The following is a 21,777-nucleotide window of genomic DNA, read 5'->3' as shown; positions in this document are numbered from 1 at the left end:
CACAGCCTCCAGACACAGTCTCTGATGAAATAATTAAATCGATGGTATCGTGGTCAACACCATCCTCCCTGTCTCCAGCTCTGGCTGCCTGCCCTGATAAATACCCTCGTCCTGTCAGCGGGCCAGCCTGCCCCGGCCCCAGCACCCACAGTCAGGAGGGACCTGGGCGGCTGGAGGGGTGGGGGACACGTGTGACGACACACACCTGGGTTGGCGCCCCCACCTGGCTCCTGCGGGACCGGCTGCGGGACACACTGACCCCGTTAGCCTCCGTGGCTGAGGAAGCCCTGTAAACCCCACAGAAGCACTCCCTTCTGCTACCTGATCCTGGAGGCCCCCCAGATCACCACATCTCCCTGGAGAGTGTCTCTGACAGAGATGAGACACCGCCCCCACCCTGCTCCCCGCCAAAGGGTGGTTGTAAGCAACAATAACCCGAGTTTTTGGAGAATGAGTTGGGGGACTATGGCCCCCATTCAGTTCTACTACTGTGGGGTTTTTAAAAATAAATGCTCTGGATCCTTCTTGGGAAGGTGTAACCGACAGCCTTGGGCTGAGCTTTGCTGGTGTGGCCCTTGGTGTGGTCTTTGGCTGTGGCCCTCAATCAGCTCAGATGAGGCGGGAGGTCAGCTTCTGGGCATGTCCCGGCCCCAGAGCCCCCCGACAGCATGCGCTGCCCCCGCTCGGCTCCCCACCCGCGGGAACGCTGGAGCTGGAAGGCGGTATCGGTCTGGGAGGCTCGCAGCACGAGGGGGTCGTGCTGACCTCATGAGGCGTCAAGGGACAAAAGCCTTTTCTTTCCCAGCAGCCTCGCACCCCACTCCTCACAGAACCACACCCTGGGCTCCCCAGCCCCAGGCGCAGCCACCCCAGCGGCCTCCGGGCTGGGTCTCCTCCCAGACAAAGCCGGATTCAGGCCTGGGAGGGCTGTGGGGAGGCAGGCACGCGGGTTCCGCCATGGAGACGAACTTTGACCCAAACTGCAAGGCTCCTACCCCTTATTTACTCTTTAAGGCTAACCCGTTTCACAGAGTTAACATTACACCCCTTTTTAACCCTGCACCTCCCGCCCACATTCCAGGCCCCGACCTTCGACCCCTCCTAATTGCAGCTCTACACCCCAGTTCTCTCCAGCTCATCCCCCACCCCCAATCACCTCCTCTGGGAGAGCAGAGCCCTGCCCAACCGGGACGCTCTGACTACAGGTGCCACCCCACGCCCACAGCTGCATCTAACTGAGGCAGGCACTGGAGTCCCAGAGCCCAGCCCCGGGTCTCAGCGTGGGAGCGCCAGAGTGGACCTCTGGGGTCTGACTCTGACCCCAGCGCTCCCACCCCAAGAAAGGAGCCTGTGTTCCAAGGCAGGCAAGAGAAGGGTGGCTGGCAGGCCCTGGCGGGTGACGGGGGCCAGGGCCGGGGCAGTCTGGGCAGCTCCTCACCAGACCACCTCTCATCCCAAGGGGCCGGGCACACACGTGGACAAGCGCACTGCCTGCTCGCTCACCAGGGGAAAGGCAGGGACCCTGGTCCTGTAGCCTCAAATCCAGGCCACAGAAGCCCAGCTTTTGCTTTCGTTACTGGGCAGCTGGACTGCTCCGGGTCAGGCACACTGTTAACCTTCCCAGACCTGAACCGTGATAACTTCGATATCCATATCCCACCAGCCCGTGAGCATCAGAGCAAACGGGCAGGACACCATCAGGCTGCCGATCCCCGAAGAGCTCTGAGCCCTTCACCTTTGGGAGGAACAACTGCTCTCCCCGGAACTAGGGGCTGGGGCAGTGGGGCCTGTGGAGACGCTGAGAACACTGGGGGCAGCTGTCAGCCTGGGCCCAGCCGCCCCCAGAGGCTCCAGCCCAGATTCTACCCCTGCCCCCCCCCTCCTACCCACCACCCCAGGGATTCCTAGGACCCTGCAGGCGGGGACACAGCCCCTCCCCCACCAGCCGCAAAGGGACACTCACCGTCCTCTTGGCTGTGGAGGTTCTGCGGGCTCCGCATCCTCTCCTCCTGGCTGGGACTCAGGCTGGAGGCCAGGTGTGGGTCAGCTGACATCCATGTGGAGTCGTTCATATCAAAATCTTCACTGCTCACAGAAGTTTCATCCTGATCAGGGACAAAGAAGGTGGGCGTTCAACAGGGACGGGCTCTCTGCAGCCCCTCGGCAGCATTCTGGGTGAACCCCAGGGCCCGTGGGCGTTTGGAGGTGCCCCCAAAGGCCGTAGGGCGCCCCCAAACCTTGCAGTGGGGGCTGGGTCGCTCCCCCTACCCTCCCATGGAAGTGGCTCGGGCTCTGGTTCCTGTCGGAAGCCGGGGCTGAGGGCCGGCGCTGTCTGTAATTGAAGACAATTACGAGGTTTCGCATCCTGTAGGGGCGGATCGCAGGGCCTGGCTCTTACCCCTGTGAGCCAAGGCTGAAGCAACCGCTGTAAACAAGGGCCACTGCTCCCCACTCCCTGCCCACAGCCCACGGACGAGGGCTCACTCCACGCAGGGCCAGGCGAGCAGGAGTGGGCAGCAGGACATGCCGGGCACCACCGAGGCCAGGCTGATCGCGCCCACCACGCCTGCTTCCCGACTCCCGTGGAGCATGCATGGAATTCCTTTCTCCCACTCCCCCAGCCCAGAGGACATTTCTGTCTTCCTCCTTCCTAACCTTTGCTGTGCTTCAAAGATATGCTCTTGGGCGGCTTCCAGAGCTGAAAAGGCCAGCCCCAGAAGTATAGAGAAGGAAGGGGGTGGGGCAGGCGAGGGTTCGGATCTGACCGCAAAGGGGGTTCGGCTCAAGGGCCTGGGGGGCCGCCAGGGCCTTCCAAACAGCCGGAGGGCCTGCTGGAGAGGACCACGCCTGCCTCCTCTCCCCTCGCTGGCTTCAGTGAGCCCTTGGCCAGTCATCCGGGAACCCCCGGGGCGGGGCCCCTTCAACCCAGCCCTCCAGTGGGAAGGGACCCCACCTCCTCCTGGCCCAGCCTCTTTCAGGAGCAGCAAGCAACTGTGTTTGGGAGCTGGCTGTAAAATGCAAGAAAGATGACCCAGCGGCTCCCACACCCTGGAGCTCTGGCTTTGCCCCTTCCCCTCCCCCAGCAAGATACAATGGCCTCTGTGGGCCCCCAGTAAGGACCTCTGGCAGAGCACTACCCCCCAAAGGCCTCCCTCCAGGGGCCCCTCACAGAGGTCTCTTTTACAGCGAGCAAACACACTTTGGTTTGAACTTTCTTCTGCTGCTGTCCGAGGCAGACACATCTGCTCTCCAAGTGCTAGGGAACCAGCGTGGATTATCCTCACTCCCTCCCCCACCAGCCCGGCTGGCAGGGAGTTTCCTGGAATTTACAGCTTCTGTGCAGCACGAGTGTGCACCCTCTGCGGCTGAATCAGGAGGACGCAAGCCGGGCCAGAACGCCAGCTCCGCCCAGCTCAGGGGTCCCCCAGAGCCTCAGGGGACGGGGACCACATGTGCTCTCGTGCCCTCTCCCCACACACGCATGCACTCTGCTTCCCTCCCACAGGCCGCCCTGCTCCTCATACACAAGCACACGCACCCACAGCCTTCCCTGGGTGAAAGCACGCTCACTCACACACTCACTCAGACAGTGGTCTCACACCCGGAGGGAGAGACACACGTTCAAAAGGTTCTCTCTGCACAAAGGGCAACACGACTCTCCCTCCGTTAACAGGACAGGACCCAGAGTGAGGGGTGGCGGGCAGGTGGGGAGAAGGACCCTTGGAGGGGTAGGGCCATACAGGTTCTGGGAGCCAGGAACTGGGCCATCCTTGCTTGGGGCCCTGGCTCCTTCCTGGCTGCCCAGGGGTCACTGTGCTCAGGGTATGACCTGAAGTCCCTGCTGAAGCAGGAAGGCCCTCTCCTGGCTCTTGGGTATTGTCGAAACACTCACGGTTTAAAGGACCAAGTATTCTATTCACATCTGGGAGTAACACCTATTCAAAATGCTCCGTCCATTTACTCAGCAAGTATTTATTGAACACCTACTATGTGCCCAACACCTTTCTAGATGCTGGAAAATTCAGCTGTGCACAACTCCTGGCCTTACTGGTGCTCACTGTCCAGTGGGGGAGATGGACAATCAGCAGAAAAACTCCTAATACCGGGGGCGATGAGGGCTACAAAGTAAAGCAGAATAAAGTAGAACAAGAGGGGAGAGGGGCCTGCAGGACTGTGTTTGCCAGGGTGGCCAAGAAGAGCCTCACTGGTCAGGGGACAAGCAGAGCAGAGGCCTGCAGAAGTGAGGGAGGTTGCTGGGGGGGGGGTCCCCGTGGGGAGTGCACCACGCACTGGCACGTGCTGGTGGGTTCCAGCAAGCAGCCCGGAGGCCACAGGGGCCGGGGGATGGGTGAGCGGCGGGCAGTGGAGCCATACGGGGTGTCCCCTCCTCAGGGGCACATAATCTTGGGCAACCATCTTCAGCTCAGAGAAAGGAGTGTTCCATAAACACACAGGTTCTCACTGAGAAGCAAGGAAAAGTCAGAACTGCTGGGTGCAGCGCTGAAGGCTCCCACATTCTAGCCCCACTTGGCAAGCGTTTAAAATAGTAACAACAGAAGCCAATGTTTATCAGGTGCCAAGTGCACCACAGGCCCACTGGGTAGGTGTAGTTATCAGCCCCATTCTACAGATGAGAAAGCTGAGGCTCCAAGGGGTGAAGGCACCTGCCCAGGGTCACGAGCTAACAAGCGGCAGAGCCAGAGCGTCTGAAGGCCCAGACGCACCCTCCTTCCTGCCCCTCACCTGGAACACCTGCACTGCCTCGGCGCCCCACAACCCAAACTCCAAACGCACGTCCCCCTGGCTCCATCAACTCCAGCTCAGTCTCCATCGTTCCTTTCCTTACACCCTCTGCCTGCCTGTACCATCAGCCCTGGCACTTAGGCAGGCACAGCACTCAGCTGCAGCAGGCAGCACAGCGGCTCTCTGCCCTCTCTTTCCCCAAGAAAACCTTAAGTCCTCCCAAGAGCGGGGACCAGGCTCTATGCTCTCTGGACAAGGCCAGCGAGACCAGTCAAATTGGCTGAATTGCCTGGCATGATACCGGTGTTTAATGAGGACGCGGCAACAGTGTGACAATCAGGGACTTGGACCCGCTGAACACAGTTCCTGAATGGAGACCGTGTGAAACCTGGGCCCTGGCTGCTGCCGGGCAGCAACCCCCTCCTGCAGCTGCCAGGCGCCCCCTTGCAGAGCCTCAGGTTTCTCTGGCTCAGATCACTTAACTATCCACCAAAATGGCCCCCCTCCACTTCTCCCTGCCCTGACAGGTCAAACTGGGCAGAGGTGGGCTAAATTTTACACTGAGTTGCAATCACCCGATAACGAAGAGCACCCAGTGCCCACACGTGAGGGGCTCTGCGGCAGGGGTTTTTATGAGATTTCCTCGCAACAGCCCCATAGAGAAAGCAGGCACCCGTGTCAGGCCTATCTCCAGATCTGGTGCCTGCCCCTTGGAGACCTGCCTCAGCTGCCCAAGGGCACCGTAGCTAGTGGCAGAGCTGGGATCTGAACCCAGGCAGTCTGTGCCCAGAGCCCACCTCACTGTCCACCACACCGAGGGGCCCCCTCACCACACTTCCTCCCTTCAACCGAAAGAATCAGATTCCTTAACAACAAAGTGTCTCAGGGCGAGACCCAAAGGAAACTCCATGGGAGATGAAGCTATATTTACATCCATACCCACACCCAGCTCACTCTCGTCAATGAGTCGACGCGCACTTATGGAGCATCTACTATGTGCTGGTGTTATGTTAGGGGCACCGAGACTGTGGCAGGGCTCCTTTCCTCCAGGGCCCTGTTACTTAGGGAAGGACAGAGAAAAATTCTGACACACTTGTAAGTGTAGAGAGAGAAGGGGGCTGGGGAACCCCCTCTCCAGTTATCTACTGACCATCAAGCTCTCCCCAGCGAGTGTTCCTACAACCCCCAGGGTTCTGCCACATGAATCCCTGTTTTGTGGGTGATGGTTCTAGCTAAGCTTCTGACACCACTGATACAGCAATTTTTTAAGTGAGAAATCAAACTTATTAAACCTAACTTAAAAAACCCGCCAAACTCTAAGTTCCAATCAAAATTAGCTCCCACACCCTCACTTCCAGGGCTGACCTGGGAGAGAAGGCTTCCCAAGCCCTCTTTGCCACCCACCTGCTACAGCAGAGCCCCCAGCTGCAGAGGGCAGACTGTAACCTCACCGGCTCACACTGAGCCCAGGCTCCAGGAGCAGCCCAATTACACAGGCAATTACCAGTACACAGTTCAGAGCCCATCGACGATGAGCAGAGGGGGGCACAGCCGGGCCTGAGGGACCTGCGGGAGATGCCAGCGCAAGCTATGAGGGGCTGGGTCCAGAGGTCACAAGTCGGGCACTTCTTGCTTTTCCCTCTGGAATCTCAAGGGAACTCAGCCTACTAATTTCTCTTTCTTTAAACAAACTTCAATGAAACTTTCATTAGAAAATAAGAGTGTGTACAATCCATTACTTCCAGGTCCCCTCTCCCTAGACCCCACGTGACTGGCCAGCCAGTACCCCCGGCTCCTTTTACCTCTACCTTCGGACACCCTGAAGCCTGCAGCCTTGCCCACCTGTTGACAAAAGTCCATCATTTATTAGGCACCAAAGGACCTGAGCCACTTGCGGGTCACAGGGCGATCAGGTCAAATGCCCTTCTGAAAAGGGAACACAAGAGTTGGGGTGGGGAGAGGGGGTAGGCAGACAGCACCCAGACAGCCCCTGGGACACACCCCAATCTGGCAGCCCTGACTCGGGGCAGAAGGAGAGGAGCCGACCAAACCCTCCCTGCTCTTATCTGTAGTCCAAAATTCACGGGCAGGTTCAGTTTCTCTCCACCCAGGTTCTGAGGCCCTTCCTCCTCTGCAAGCAATAGCACCAAGCGCTGCCCAGCCTAGGAGGAGGAGAAAATGGGAGACCAGAGGGGAAATGGTGGAAACGCGCCTGTATCCATGGCGTGTAACCAGGGGCAGGTGCTATCAGTAACCTGATTATTTTACAACTGGGGTCACTTTCTCGGGAACTGGGTTCCTGGTGCCTCTGAAGTTGAGCCATTTGCATCCTCCAGGACAGGGATCCTGGGCTTTGCCTCCACAACATTTTCCAGGCCTTTCCTCAGAGCTGTAACTCTATCTCTACCCCTTGCTTTGAGAGAGCAAAGGAGGAGGATTTGTTGTGAATTTAGTGCAGTTGTGAGCCGTAAGCCCTGACCAGGAGACTTGGGTGTGTGTTTCAGAGGAGGGGTGGAAGGCAGGCATGGGCCAGGGAGGAAACAGAGCCCCTCTCTGTCCAGCCCTTGGGGTCTGTTTGATGAGAGGCTGAAGCTCCTGCCAGAAAGACCACCAGGCTCAAGGCAGTTGCCCTGGCACCGGCTCTAACCCAAGCAGGCGAGCACCAAGATGGAGAAAGTGAGCACCTCCTTCTGGAACACCTGCAGGCCCCTTCCAGGTCCTGGAAATTCTTCAGTGCGAGGCAATCCCCCCCCTTGTCTCCATGTCAGCGAGCATTACACACACAGCCTTCTGAGCATGCCAAGGAGGTACTGAACCGCATTTGACCCCAACTTAACCACTTCAGTTCATCAGATGGCTTATTAATGGAAGACGAAAACCCTCCAGGATCCAAGGCAACAAGGGTTCAAATCCCTGTTGGGAAGGAACAGCACAAATGAAATCTTAGGGTGGTCTGAGCCACAGCTCCTGGGAGCTGCGGGGTCCCAAGGCTGCTGCTCACGCTCCATCCCAAGCCCACCTGGCCACCAGGGAGGAGGCCAGCCTCCCGGGGACACTCCCGCACAACTCCACTCCTTCCTGCCAGCACACCTCCTCTGCTTCCTGGTCATACAAGCATACAGGCTCATCTGGGAAATGGGAAGTGGGGAGGGCTGATACAGCTAATCACCTAGCACATTCTAGGTACCCTCTCTCTCTCTCTCTCTCACACACACACACACACACACGCACACAGAGTCTGTCAGAAACATGTTCGCATCTACACAGGGACGCTCTGTTGTCTTTGCTGTCATGGGTGCCTGGATGCTGGGGTGAGCATTTTCAACACCTTCCTACTAGTGTATTGAGTGTAAAATGGGCTTTTGTTTCCCAAGCAAAGGCAACTGGCTGTTTTCCCAGCACTCCTCACCACGAGGGCCTCACTGATACCCCAGGCCCTGCCTTGAACAGGGGTCTCTTTAAAAGGGAGGCTGGAGAGATGAGCTTCAGCAGACAGGGTTCTTCCAGCCAAAAAGAGGGCTGGAGAGAAATCACTCTGCACTAATCCCCTGCAGGAGTTTCCTTCCAAGAAAAGGGCCCAGACAAGACAAAAAAGTTCTTGAGCAACTCAGGGGCAGTTCAGCTCCACATGGCCCCAGGGTGACTGAGGCCACATAAGTTTCCCCAAATCAGCCTTTCCAGCTGGGAGGAAGGCCCTGGGTGCTCTGCTCCCGCTGTTCCTCAGGAAGGTGCTGAATGGGGTCTTGGCACCCAGCCATGGTGCAAGGGTGTGGGAGGAGGTGCTGTCTCAAACCCTGACTCTCCAGAACAAGCCCACCTTGACATGGGATTAAATTAAGCTTGATATTATTCATTCACGGACACATTGAGGCCCTAATGGTTTTCCAATATAGGGGTAATTTACTACCTGGGGGCTAAACTACCACTGGGGCCTGGGCCCTAAATGGGTCTTTCTCCCAGAATGACCTGAAATCCAGAAGCAGGGGGCAAGGCAAGAAAGGGCCCCTGGTCAGGACTCTCTCCTGAGGAGCCGTGAGAGCCCCACAGCCCTCTCCCCATGTCCCCCACCTCGAAGGACAGGGGCCCAGGCTGGGGTTTCCAGCTGATTCTGGGATAAGTAGGGCTTTATCTCAAGGGAGGATCTATTTCAAGCCACAATCCTTCTCAGAAAGAGGAGGAAATCACAGAGTCCAAACACCATTTCAGGTGAAATCAGGAGGTTATTAATCTCCCCTCAGAGCAGACAGAAAGAAAAATCAATGTTTTAGAGGGGGGGACAAAAAGGTTCCATTTGAATTAATGGGTTTGTGGCTTCTCCATTGATCAGTGCCTCTTCACACTTTCTTTTTGTGCTTTTGTGTTCTTGGGGAGGAGGAAGGAAGAAGGGAATGGGGAGGAGGGGGGTGGGCCTCCCGATAAGGAAAAGGACGCTCTAACCTTAACCTTTCTCCAGGAATAATGCTAATTAGCGAGGCTTAGTGAGAACTTCCCCCAGGAAGTGCGGCCCGCTAGGGATGACCGGACTCGGGCACACGCAGCTCCAGGTGCGATTGGGGGGTGGGGAGGGGGGTCACTTCTGAACCTGAGCGGCTGGAATAAGAACGCGAATGGCAATCCCCCACCCCGCCGCCGGAAAAAGTGTCCAGCCTTGGAGAAGCGGAGAGCGGCGGACAGAGGTGTAAATCCAACTTAACCCGGGCGCGCGCCCTCACTCTGGCCAGCTGCCCCCGCCCCATGTGCCCCCTTCAGTAAGGAATGCCCCTCCAACAGGGGCCGCCGACGCCTCCAGCTTCTGCTCCGACCGAACACTTGCCAGGGGCATCAGGTCCGCTCCGGGGAGGGGCGGGGGCCTGCCGAAGTGGGCTCAACTCTGCAAACCTCGTCTCAACTCCCCGCGCCGAGGCAGGGAGCCCCTCCCTGCCACTCTACGCTTCCCGTCCTCAACATCTCCAAACAGTCCACTTCCCTTCTCGCTGCGGCCGTGGTGGCGGCAACCCGAGCCTGACCCCCACCCCGCCGCCTGAGAACGCCTTCCTCACCGGGACGCGGTGCCGAGCCCGTTGCAAACCGTGTGGCCGCCGCACAATACCGCGGCGCGGCGCACACAATCACCGCCCCCCAGGACCGGCGGCGCGCACGGCCCGGGAGTGGGGTGCGCCCGGCGGCCCCCGGCACTCGGGGCCGGGCACACCTCGAGCACCCCGCGGCCTCCAGAGTGCAGGCTTCACGGCCCCCACCCCATTCGATCACACTCACCCGCCCCCCGCCCCAGCCCACTCCGCCTAGGGCGCAGCCGCTTCCGCGCGCCCCCCTCCTCAGCCCCGGCGCAGGAAGCTCCCCCGCGTCCCCCTCCCCGGAACCCCCCCAGCCTCCCGCCCCCCTAACCGCAGCTCAACGGCCGGCAACAGCGGCGAGAGAAGGGGGGCGGCGGCCGGGGGCCCGGAAACGGCCCGATCGCGGGGATCCGGGCCGGACTCCGTACCTGGGCGGGAGGCGAGGCGGAGACGGACGGTCGGGCTCGGCGAGTGAGCGGTGCGGGCGGCGGTGACAGCCCTACAGCTCCAGCTGCTGCTGCTGCTGCCGCCGCGGCCGCCCGGGGAGAGGGACTGGCACCGCCGCGGCGCGTCACTGCCCGGCCCGGGGGCGGGGGTGGCCAGGGGGAGGGCCCAGGCGAGCGGCGGCGGCGGCGGCAGCGGCGGCGGCGCCGCGGCCGGGAGGGAGGAAGGGGGAGGGGGGCACCGGGCACGGGGAGGCGGGGGAGGGGGGCGGGACCCGGCACGGGGCGGGGGCCGGGGGGAGGGGAGCGCTGGGAGGGCGCAAGCTGGGGGAGTAGGAGGAGCAGCAGGAGGAGGAGGTGGAGGGGCGGGCGAGAGGGAGGAGTGGGCACTGGGGGAGGGGGGAGAGAGGAAAAGGAGGCACCCAGAGAGAGGAGAAAGGAGGGAGAGGCGGGTGGGGAGAGGAGGAGGAAGGAGCGGGTGCTGGGCCAGGTACGGGGTGGGGGGATGAGGGCGCGCTGGACGCGCCGCCGTGCGCTCGGTGGGGAGAGCTCTCTTAAGGGGGAAGCGCTTGGAGGAAGATTCTTGCCGGGGTCTGAGCCCGGGAAAGAAGGCGGTGGGGTCTGTGCCCGCCCCTAGCTCGCGGAGGACTCAGTCTTCGAGTCCGGTGTGGGGGTGGGGGGGCGCCCGGTCGGCTCTCCGCGCTCAGACCAGAAGAGGAGACACTTGGCCCAAAGAAAGTGACTCGGGCACCATTAGGAACTCCCGGCACCCTGGGGCCTTCGGACAGCCCTCGACCCCTGCGCGTCTTCTGGTTCCCCGGGGACGCGAGTCCTCGCTGGGCGGGGCTGCTGGGCCAGAGGGCTGGGCCCCCCGACGGTCAGAGCGAGACCCAGGTCTGGGAAAGACAGGCACGTGGTCGGCTCTGTGCCGCCCCCCCCACTTTGGGCCCCCCCCTTTTCTCGATCAAGTTCAAGCTCGGGCTCCTCGGCTTGCTGCCCATTCGCTGCCCCCTCCCCTCCCCCTCCTCTATTCCGCACCATCTCGCCTCTTCACTCTTCCTTTGTCTCTTTCCCACCACTTAGTTTACACCCTCCCCTGCTCCCCTTCTTCCCACTGGCGGGCGCCGAAGAGTCCGGCTACGCTCACCTGTCAGACCCAAACATATCAACCATCTCCAGCGCCCGCCGCCGGCCTGCTCCCGACTCTCTCCCTGCCCCACCTCCCGCCGGACATTGTGCTCCTCTAGACCACACAGTTCGGGCTCCTTAAGACGCGCAAGATACAGTTGTGAAGTACTAGGATAACATCAAGAAATGCTGCTCCATCCCAGACCCGGGCGCGCACTGTCCACAGACACAGAATCGCAGTAGGGGAAAGACCCACGCGGATCAGAGACGCAGTGCTCCGCGCAGACAGACCTCATCCACCTGGGGTGCAGGAGAAGACCGCACCGGGCGTCGCGGGGGTGGGGGACCCTGGACCTCTGAGCAGCCTCAGACTCAACCTGAAACGTAACACGCTCGTACCCCGACAGCAGAATTAGACCCCGACAGAGAAGATGGGTAAGGGCGGCTTCTCCCCTCCCCAAATCCACACCCTCCAACAGATCAGCCTTCAGAAAAATCTTGTGCTTTAACGGGGATGGAGAGCTGCCCTCGTGGAATTCTGTGAGGAAATGGCCAAAAAACAAAACAAAACAAACCAATAACGATCCCACCACCTGGTTCCTCTGGTCGCATCCAAAGAGGAGGGGCAATTTCTACTGACTTTACGCTACAATTCATTCACAGTGAAACCAGCGAAGAAGAGAAAACGAGACAGCCACCGCGATTGTTTGCAATTTTGAAACAGACTGCCTTTAACCCTCCAACTTTTTTTCTGTAAAAAGCCTTTTTCTTTCTTCCACTGAAAGCTTTGCATTGTGAACAATCCGAGGTAAACAAGGCTCCCTCTACAGATACGAGTTGGAAGTACAACACCGCAGGTTCAGGGCTCAGTATTCACCCATTAGAAAAATAAACAGATGACAACACATCAGATTAACAGCACACCGACTTCCTTCTGCACACGCTAAAGATTTTACTGTCAATATAAAACTCACACTTTGTTTTTAAAAGAGGCTCTAAGCATGTTACTCATTAGCACCTTTTATCCCTAAAATCAAATGTGTTTTCAAACCAATTCACTCTTACCACTTTTCTCTATGAGATCTTTACTTCTCATCCTTTGTGGTGGGGGGCAGTTTGGAAACTTCATTGTCTGAACGTCCACACACCAATAATGATTTTTAGAATTAATTAGTGGCCACGAATCTTCAGTTCTTACAGGGAAATGTGGGTGTTTCCAACATGGGAACTGTCCTTCCTCACTCTGAAAATGAGATAATTCAGGCCCAGGATTTCCCATCTCTTCCCACCACATTTCTAGAGACCTTTGACTTCTCCTGGCCTGAGTCACTATTTCACAGCGGTGGTGGACATCTGGGCTTGAAATATAAAGCCAGATCCAGCTGACGTTCAAGGGTGGAATTGAACCCAGATAACCCACCTCTTCTCTGACTAATAAGAGAAAGAGCTAGTACGCCCAGGAGGGCAGAGCAGTGATTTTCTCTAGGCATGAAATGTGAACTCATTTACCATCCCTGAGATAAAACAGCCCCAGCCCCACTTGATACACAGGAAGCGGTTGGGAGCCCTGGAGAAGCCTGGCTATTTAGTAGCACGGCGAATTAGGTGAGTTTTCATGTGTGCTGAAGCTTGCAGAAATCTCCCGGCTCCTTAATTCCTGCAGGAGCTGCCACTCCTTGAGTAACCTTGTGTAGGTTGCTCTCTGTGTCTTTGCGCATCTCCTTAAAGTGGCCACAGCATGGGTCCCAACAAGGAATGGCATAACCTAGTTTCTTGACCACTAATTCTCCCAGTGATGTGTCTCTTCTTCCAGCCCCAGTCTGGTGGGAGACCATGACAGAGAAGGGCTGCTCTAGTCTGCTTAAGGGGGTGGTACTGCCTTCATGTCCCCTCCAGGCTCTGCAAACAGTGGGTGCCTTTGTAAATGGCAAAATAGGCAGGGCATTTGCTCTGTGGAGCTTCTTAAGCAGCAAACCCCTCCAGGCGGATTCCCATATGAAATGAGCACGCTCCGTGAGCAGGGACCTGGCCATGGGAACCAGAGGTTGTGATTAGGAATAACAGGATCTTAGTGTGACCAGAACGGATGCTATTCAAGCATCTCAAAGCATTAAAAAAAAAAAAAAAAATTATCCCTACAAATTACTTATTAATGATAAAAGGCACATGTACCTGCACAATGGAGAGACTGGTATACACCCCCCAATCAAGTGATCAAATTCAGCAGACCCCGAAGTGGAACCACCTGACACGATGTGCTTACTTCCTGAAGGGATGCAATGAGAGAACATAGCATTACCTATGTTATGTTCTCCCCATGTCAAGTCCTCCCCTCCAAAATGCTTAACCTGAATCTGATCATGAAGAAACAACCAGACAAGAAATACTGAAAGAGACTCCATAACACAAGTATCCTGGACACTTCAAAAGATTCACTGTCATTAGTTTGACTGTTCTTAATCACGAGACTAATGAGAAAAAACAATGAAATGCAAAGTTTGAATCTTGGTTGGATCCCAGAGACAAGGAGTGAGGTGGTGATGGGGTGAAGGATACGCAGAGGATGGGGGCGGTGAGGGGTGGAGGGGAGACAGGGGTTGAGGGTGGAGATAAGGTGGGCTCTGGGCTGAGTGGTCAGGGAAGGCCCCTGTCAGGAGTAAGCCCACGTGTGCTCTGACCCCAGGATGCTGGAAGCTGACAGCTGGGTAAAGACTTGGGGGCACAGTCTTGCAGGCAGAGGAAACAGCTGGTGCAACGGCCCTGAGGTGAGAAGGGACTTGGCATGTTTGAGGACTTGAAAGCTACCAGTGTATTTAGAGCGTGGGGGAGGGTGGGAGGAGGTAAGGGTGAGAGGGCATGCAGGGCCAAGCACTCAGAGCCTTGGACACCACCATGAGGTGTGTGGATTTTATTCTAAGAGCAAGGAAATCATGCCATCTAAATTATGTTTTTAGATCAGAGGAGATGAGATTATAAGGAAGCAGGAGTGGCATCCGGGAGACCATTGAGGAGGTGGAATAGAAAGAGTCTAGTCAAATGGGACTGGTTCCAATTCTGGCTCTGACACCAAACAAGTGTCCTTGGGCACCAGTTTCCTCATCTACAAAGCAGATAATAAGATAGTATGTTTAATGTATTTGACACCAAAATTTCCCCTTTGACATTAGAAACTGTGGTATCTGGCCTCCCAGCTCTCCCAATGATCCTCCCCCCTCCTGGTATCACACCCTTGGTCCCCTGGCACAATGGATAGGGCTGTGGAAATGAGGGTCTATGACTTCTGAGGTTAGGTCATAAAATACAGCTTGCTCTTTTCCCCAGAGGGAGTACTCGGTAAATGGTAGCTTTTATCGTCATCATCAGGAGTCTACATTTTCACAGCGCTGGTCAGAACCCTCTCCACAAACGCTGTACCAGTTTCCTCAGCAGCCAGCAGCATCTGGCAGTTCTCATTTCACTACACACTTGTCAGCGCTTAGTATTAGCAACCTCTTTTATCTTTGTCAATCTGAGAAGTGAAAAATGGTGTCTCTCTCTGCCCTCTTCATTTGGGAATGTGAGCCCATATTTATGTGTATCATGTGTTTATTGGTCACTTGTAATTCTTTTCTTTTTTTTAAACAATCTATTCATATTCTTTGCCCTTTACTTGAGTTGGTGGTTTGTTTTTTTTTTCTGTAAGAACTGTTTAGAAACGAAGGAAATTAATCTTTTGTCATATATTTTGCAAAACATGTTTTCCTTTTGTTGTCTTTTTATTTATGATGGGATTTTTTGCCATATGAAAATTTTACTTTTTTTCTTTTTATATTGTCTCATTAGTTTTTTTTTTTCCTTTAGGGCTTTAGGATTTCACATCAAAACAAAGGTTTTTCTTTTTCCACTCTAAAATTATAAATGTAATTCACCCATATTTTCTTCTAGAGCATTTATAGCTTCATTAGAGTTAAATCTTTATTCTATCTGTAATTTCTCTCCATATAAGAAGTGAGGTGAAGATCTAGCTTATTTTGTTTTTTAATGGCTATCCTAGTTGTCCCAATACCATCTTTTTTTTTTTTTTTTGGCCGCGTTGGGTCTTCGTTGCTACTCACGGGGGCTGCTCTTCATTATGGTGTGCGGGCTTCTCATTGCGGTGGCTCCTCTTGTTGTGGAGCATGGGCTCTAGGTGTGCGGGCTTCAGTAGTTGTGGCACGCAGGCTCAGCAGTTGTGGCTTGCGGGCTCTAGGGCGCAGGCTCAGTAGTTGTGGCGCACGGGCTTAGTTGCTCTGCGGCATGTGGGATCTTCCCGGACCAAGGCTCGAACCCGTGTCCCCTGCATTGGCAGGTGGATTCTTAACCACTGTGCCACCAGGGAAGCCCCCAATACCATCTTTTAAATGACTCATCTTTATCCACTGATTGGAAGTGCCATCTTTATAGTATACTAATTTCCCCTTATTTTTGGAATTGCCTATTCTATTGATCTGTCAATTCCTGTCCCGATAGCATAGCTCTGGAATATATTTTAATATCTGGTAGGGCCAGCGCTCACCTCTACCTGCCATGAACTGTCCCTGCCCCCAGCATAATAAAGACAAACCCTTGCCACAGCAGGGAAGGCTCTAGGTGCAGCACAATTATGGCAAACGGCGAGGGGGTGGGGCACGTTTCTGACTGAGGGGCTGTTGGGGGGTGGTTCCTGGAAGAGGTGACATCTACTCTGAACCAAAGAAGGCAGGAGGAATGTGACAGGTGGCAAGTGGAGAGGGCATCTCGGTAGGAAGAGGAGCGGGGATAGAAGCTCCAGGGCTTCACACATGCCTGGATTCAAAATAGCTGATCTGCAGGTTGGGTAGTAACTCAGCTTATCCATTTATTCTTCACATTCACTGATTTTTGCCCAGCTGGCTGCAACCTCATAGTTGGTTTGACACCTTTGTTGAAATCTAGGAGAAAATGTCCCATGCCGTTTCCTCACTCCTTCTCTATTCAGATAAATTTCCCATGGTGTGTATCACTAAGAGTCTGACTTGTTGAAATACACTTTCCTAACAACCATGACAAAAGGTAAAAATTACAATTTCATCAATTGCCTTTTCAGAAATGGGTTGCTTTAAAATGTCATCAATTAATCTCTCCTACTCCAAAACCTTCAATGGCTCCCAGTCGCTGGCAGAATCAAGTTAGAGCTCTCTGGCCTGGTGTTTAAGGGCTTCCACAGCCCTGCTGGCCTTACAGCCTTCTGTTCCAAACTGTGAACTCTGCTTCAGACTCACATCTTCTGTCCCTCAATTGCCCATGTGTGCCTTTGATCATGCATGCTTCCAGACACACGTTTTTTCCACAAATATGTATAGACCCCCTACCACATGCCAGGCACCATGATTAGTATGGGTGACACAACAATGAACAACACAGATACAGGTCTTCCCACTTGTAGCCTGCAGGCCAGCAGGAGAGAGAGAGATTAATCAAATGACCACGAAGTTTTTAGTCACAGTATATATATTTGGTTTGTACTTGACAGTTGTGGGACCTGCTAGGAAGGAAGTGCCTAGTTATGTGAGAAAGACATAGTGGATCCTGGAGGGCTCCACTGAGGAGGTGACATTTAAGTTGGGCATTGAAGAATGCATGGGCGTTCACTAGGTAGAAAGATACTCTGGGCCATTAACAAAGATATCCTCCACCCCTGCCAGATCTAGGCCCCTCTGAACTCAGAGCGTCAATCTCACAGACCACCCAGCTGGCTCTGGTGGCAGGTCTCCGTCAGTCTTATATCACTTAATGCACTTGTGGTACTTCCCATTTCCTGGGCTATACCTCATCTCCCCAACTGGACCATGAACTCTCAGGGGCTGGGACAGGCTCTTAGGTGGCAGAGTCCCCGGCAGCATCCTGCACACAGTAGGGACCTACCACTGCATCACTCAGGACCCCATCCTGCCCACTGCCCAGCACAGCCCTGATGTCTGCAACAGAGCTCTGAATTAAGCGCACCCCCCTTAATGTAGACCACACTTTGCAGCTCCCCAGAGAGGGCACCTACCTCCTCTCTCCCTTCTTTCCTAGCACCTTTGGAGAGGCTCAGCCAAAAAGCCAAGGCCAGCTGCAACCTGGCACTACCGCTCCTGGGTGTGCACACAACAAAAATGAGTACAGATGGTCCCCAAAGAACACGCCAGGATGGTCATAGCAGCACTATTCACAGCAGCCCTGGCCTGGAAACTACCAAGTGTCCATCAGCGGAGAATGGATGATGGTGGTACATCTACACTGTGGAATACTGCTCAGCAATGGAAAGGAACAAACTAGTGGTGCAGGCCCCAACACAAGGACTCTCACGAACTCATGCTTGTGGGCAAAAGAGCACACACATGCCGTAGTAGAACAGGCAGAAGCAATCTGTGGTATCAGAGGTCAGGAGAGTGGTCACTCTTGCCAAAGGTTAGTGACCAGAGTGGGGCTCAAAGGGTCTTTGTGGTGCTGACAAAGTTCTGTTTCTTGATGTGAGAATTGGTCACAAGAGGTGGATTCAGTTTGTAAAAATTTACTGAGCTGTCCACTTAATGATACGTGTTCTTTTCTGTATGCGTGTTATACTTCCATAAAAGTATGAAAAAGGGAACAAAAGCTGAGGTCAGTTACCATAGCTGAGCAGCTTAGAGCTTGGTGTAATCCATTATGGCGACCCACACAATACCAGGCACCTGTGCTGGGTGGTAGGATATGTTACCTTATTTGACCAGCCAAATAACAAGGATGATATTAACTGCCATTTTGCACACGAAGATAGTGGCTGTGGGAGGGAGATTAAATGACACATCGAGTCCCCCAATAGCTCACAGACCAGGGGACATGCTCACAGTCACAGAGCTAAAAGCTAGTGGCCGTGCTGGGGTTTGAAGCAGGGTGCGCTGGTCTCCAGGGTGCATGGTGGGCCCTGCCCAGGTGGGACTGCTGAGCCGGACCGCGGGGCACTGTGCTTCACCGACCTCCAGCAGAGCAGAGAGAGGAACCCTCTAGAGCGAGTCTGGGGCTGGGTGGGCAGAGGTTTCCCCCGGGGTTGGGAGCTGGGAATGGGCTGAGGCTGCTCCGAGGTGGTCAGGTCCTGCCTGGACTCCCAGCTTCTCCGTGCAGCCCCTGAGGGCGGCTGGGCCTGGGAGTCTCCTGGGAGGCACCTCTGGCTGCTCCTCAGCAGGTGATTGGAGGAGAGGCGGGGCCCCTCCGCGAGCTGAGCGAGACGCTGGGAAACTGGGGCAGGTGGTCCCTCCATGACGGAGGCTGCAGGTGGGGGTTGTGTGGGGGGACGGGTAGCAGCCAAGGCTTTGGGGCCAGAGAGGCTGCACAGAGGCCTTGCTGGTGGCTGGCGTCCTGTGTTTGGCGGTCAGCATCTAGGGTGGGGGTAGAGCAGGGGATATGTTTTGCTTGCATTCAGGCCCTTCCTCGGTGTGATCTCAGGCAGGAGACTTAACTTCTCCAAGCCTCAGTTTTTTCATCTCTGAAATGGGGGCACAATAACAGGAGCTTGCTTCTGAAGGCTGCCATGCGCTTAAATGCAGGGATGCCTGCAGGGCGCTGGACTGATGCCTGACGTAGAACACCTGCCCAAACCCTAGTTATTGTTGATGATGATGTGAAAGATAAGTAATTAATGATACAGACATCAGTTAACAGACATTTATTGAGCCCCTACTGTGTGCCAAGGCCTGACCCAGGTGAGGGACTGTGGTGGTGAGATAAGCAGACCCAGGCCTATGCCCATGAAGCTGCTGGTGCAGGGGGCCTTGGCCTGGCCCTACCCTCACCATCACTTTCTTTCTCCTTTCCCTTCTCCTCCCCACCTCCCCACCCATCCCTTGGGAAATAGCAGCATTAATGTGGGAGGGAACAAGGCTCTACCTCTCACTCACTTTGGGTGAGTTACCTGAGCTCTCTGACACCGAGCCTCAGTTGCCCCATGTTGTCTGTAAGGGACCCAGCACACAGAAGGCCTCAAAAGATGGTTCCTGCTCTCCTCCCTGCCACCCCCTCCTCTCTTCCCTTCCTCCCTGCTTCCGCTCTGTTTCCTTCCCTTACTATTTTTTTTTTCTTTTGATGTGGACCATTTTTTTTTTTCTTTTGATGTGGACCATTTTTTAAAGTCTTTATTGAACTTGTTACAATATTGCTTCTGTTTTACATTTTGGTTTTTTGGTTGTGAGGCATATGGGATCTGAGCTCCCTGACCAGGGGTCGGACCTGAAGCCCCTGCATTGGATGGCGAACTTTTAACCACTGGACCGCCAGGGAAGTCCCTCCCTTACTATTCTTCCCCCTGCCCAAGCCTTTGGCAACTTAACACCCAAAGGCATTGTCAAGTTCAGCTGATGGTGCCCAGGCCATGGCAGTTACTGTGGACTAACTTACCTGATAGCTAGACTCAACATTTCTCTCTCCCTTGTCTGAACTACAGAAGGTGGGAAGTGAAATTTTTTCTTTCCCAGCCCCCGCCCCCCACCTGCACCCCCGCAGCTGGAAGTGGCCATGTGGCCCTGGCCAATGAGATGTTAACAAAAGTCTACTGGCAACTCTCTGGGAAAGCTTTTGCTTTGCTGGACTAAGCTTATGCCACCCCTTCCCGTCTTCCTCTCACTCTGAATGTGGACAAGATGGCTGGAGCAATAGCAGCCAACTTGTAAGTGTGAGGAAAAGGTCAATAACATCATAGAGACACCAACCCAACATGGCTGACATCAACACCAACAGCTGTGCCACCACTCTTCCTATTTCAGGTGTAAAAAATCTTCATGTTTTGTTATAGAGCCAGCTGGGTTTTTGGACCTGTAGTCAAAAGCATCCCTGTCTGATTCACAGGGCTCCTGTTCATGGATGGACTGGACAGTAAGGACCCCACACCCATGTGGCTTTTTCCCTAGAGTGTCAACTCCTTAAAGAGACTGAGGAGGGGGGCTGTGTCAGGGCACCTGCTGTGGCTACTGCGGTGCAGGGTGGGGGGGACTCTGCAGAGGGAAAGGTGCCAGGCTCTGCACAGGTGTGCCCGGGCACTTCCCGAGCCACAGCAGTGTTCCAGGTAAAGAGGATCTTCTGTTTCTATCCTATTTTTTCTTGAGGCACTTGGAGCTGTTCCAAACATCCAAGCCTCCCAGCAACCATGGAGCTGGCAAGGCATAGGCTCTGTCACTCAAATCTACTGAGGAGGAAGCTGCAGGAGAGAGAGGAGCGGCCAGCCTGGGGCCGGGCTGCCTGTGGTCATGCTGGGCTGAGCCCCTCTCCCGCCTGTCTGCAGCACCCCAGCCCAAAGCTCAGGGCTATCCAGGCCCTGTTATTTACTGCTGAAGGCTGGAGGTGGGCTGGCTGGGGGCAGGAAGGGCAGGTGGGCAGAGCTCTGGGCCCCTTTCCCAGCGACACGCCTGCCTCCTGCTGACCCTTGACATACTAACTTCCTCCCCAGAAGAGTTTCCCTGAAGAAAGGGGTTCCTCTGTCCAAAAGCAAATTTTGAAAACCACTGAAGTCTGGCCCAAACCTGCTGTTCCAGTAACAGGAAAGCTGCAGCATGGAGAAGTGAAAGTTAGGCAGCTGGTGCGGGGTAGGGCCACACCTAGGGTCTGAGTCGATGGGCTCTCCTGGCCGCTCATCTCCACTTGCTGTCACCTCCAGTTAAGCCCCTGCCCTCCTCTGGAAGAGGAAGGTGCGCCTTGAGGTTCCACATGCACACGACAGGTGGGCCAGAGAGCGCTGTCCTCTGCAAGCTGCCCGGGCTTCTCCCAAGCACATCTGCCCCCCACTCCCCTGTCCTAGCCCCCTTGCTGTTCCCAACCTAGGGCCTTTGCACCCACTGTCTGCTCCACCTGGAAAGCCTTTCCTCTATAGGGCGGGCCACCTCCTATCAATTGGGTCTCGGCTTGGATGCCATCTTTTCAGAGAGGCCTTCTCACCCAGAGGCGCAGTCTCTCAGTGGTCTCTATTTTAATTCTCTGCCCTGAACATCTCACTTTTGCATATCTTTTTTTCTTTCTTGTCTTGTTTATCATCTCTGTGGCCTGTGAACTCCCGGAGAGTGGGCTCCCTGTCTGTCTCAGAACAGTGTCTGGGACGTTGAAGGAACTTAAATGATTGTTGAATGAATGAAGGAGGAGATTTTTTAAAAACTATACACACAGGGGGTCGCAGGGAGGGCAAGGGTCTGGAGGGCTGTGAGCAGAAGCGTGGGCCTTTGCCTCCTCTGAGTGGAGGTCGGGGAGCTCCCAGCCCGCCGTGGGTCGATGCCTGGTCACCCTATGAGTAAAACAAGGCAGCCAGCACAAACAGTGTGACACTGCTGTGCCACCCTCAAAAAGAAAAAAAAGAAAAGAAAAAGAAAAAGGCCCGTTAATGAGGTAAACACAATCACAACCAGGAAAAACCTTAGCCGTGCTTCTTCGAG

At 55.2% G+C, this 21,777-nt stretch overlaps 1 protein-coding gene across 7 annotated transcripts in view; it reads right to left on the bottom strand.

The window, feature by feature from the left end:
- The window catches only part of NOL4L (nucleolar protein 4 like), a 129,392-nt gene that overhangs the window by 27,403 nt on the left and 80,212 nt on the right, over window positions 1-21,777 (bottom strand). For 2 of the 7 annotated variants that reach the window (XR_009497472.1, XM_059895875.1), the window contains exon 5: window positions 1,964-2,105. Coding sequence is in view for 6 of the 7 variants with exons in the window: in XM_059895875.1 (XP_059751858.1) it covers window positions 1,964-2,105 (142 nt within the window). In the remaining variant the exon portion in view is untranslated. Of the gene's footprint in view, window positions 1-1,963; window positions 2,106-2,237; window positions 2,382-2,655; window positions 2,855-9,782; window positions 9,802-10,225; window positions 10,366-21,777 lie in introns of those variants that run through there. The other 5 variants (XM_059895879.1, XM_059895876.1, XM_059895881.1 and 2 more) reach the window with 5 other exon arrangements.

This window comes from Balaenoptera ricei, chromosome 15 (assembly GCF_028023285.1).
Source record: "Balaenoptera ricei isolate mBalRic1 chromosome 15, mBalRic1.hap2, whole genome shotgun sequence".
Classification (NCBI taxonomy): Eukaryota; Metazoa; Chordata; class Mammalia; order Artiodactyla; family Balaenopteridae; genus Balaenoptera; species Balaenoptera ricei.
The sequence above is the reverse complement of the archived record's forward strand: the minus strand, read 5'-3'. Positions and strand labels throughout refer to the sequence as shown.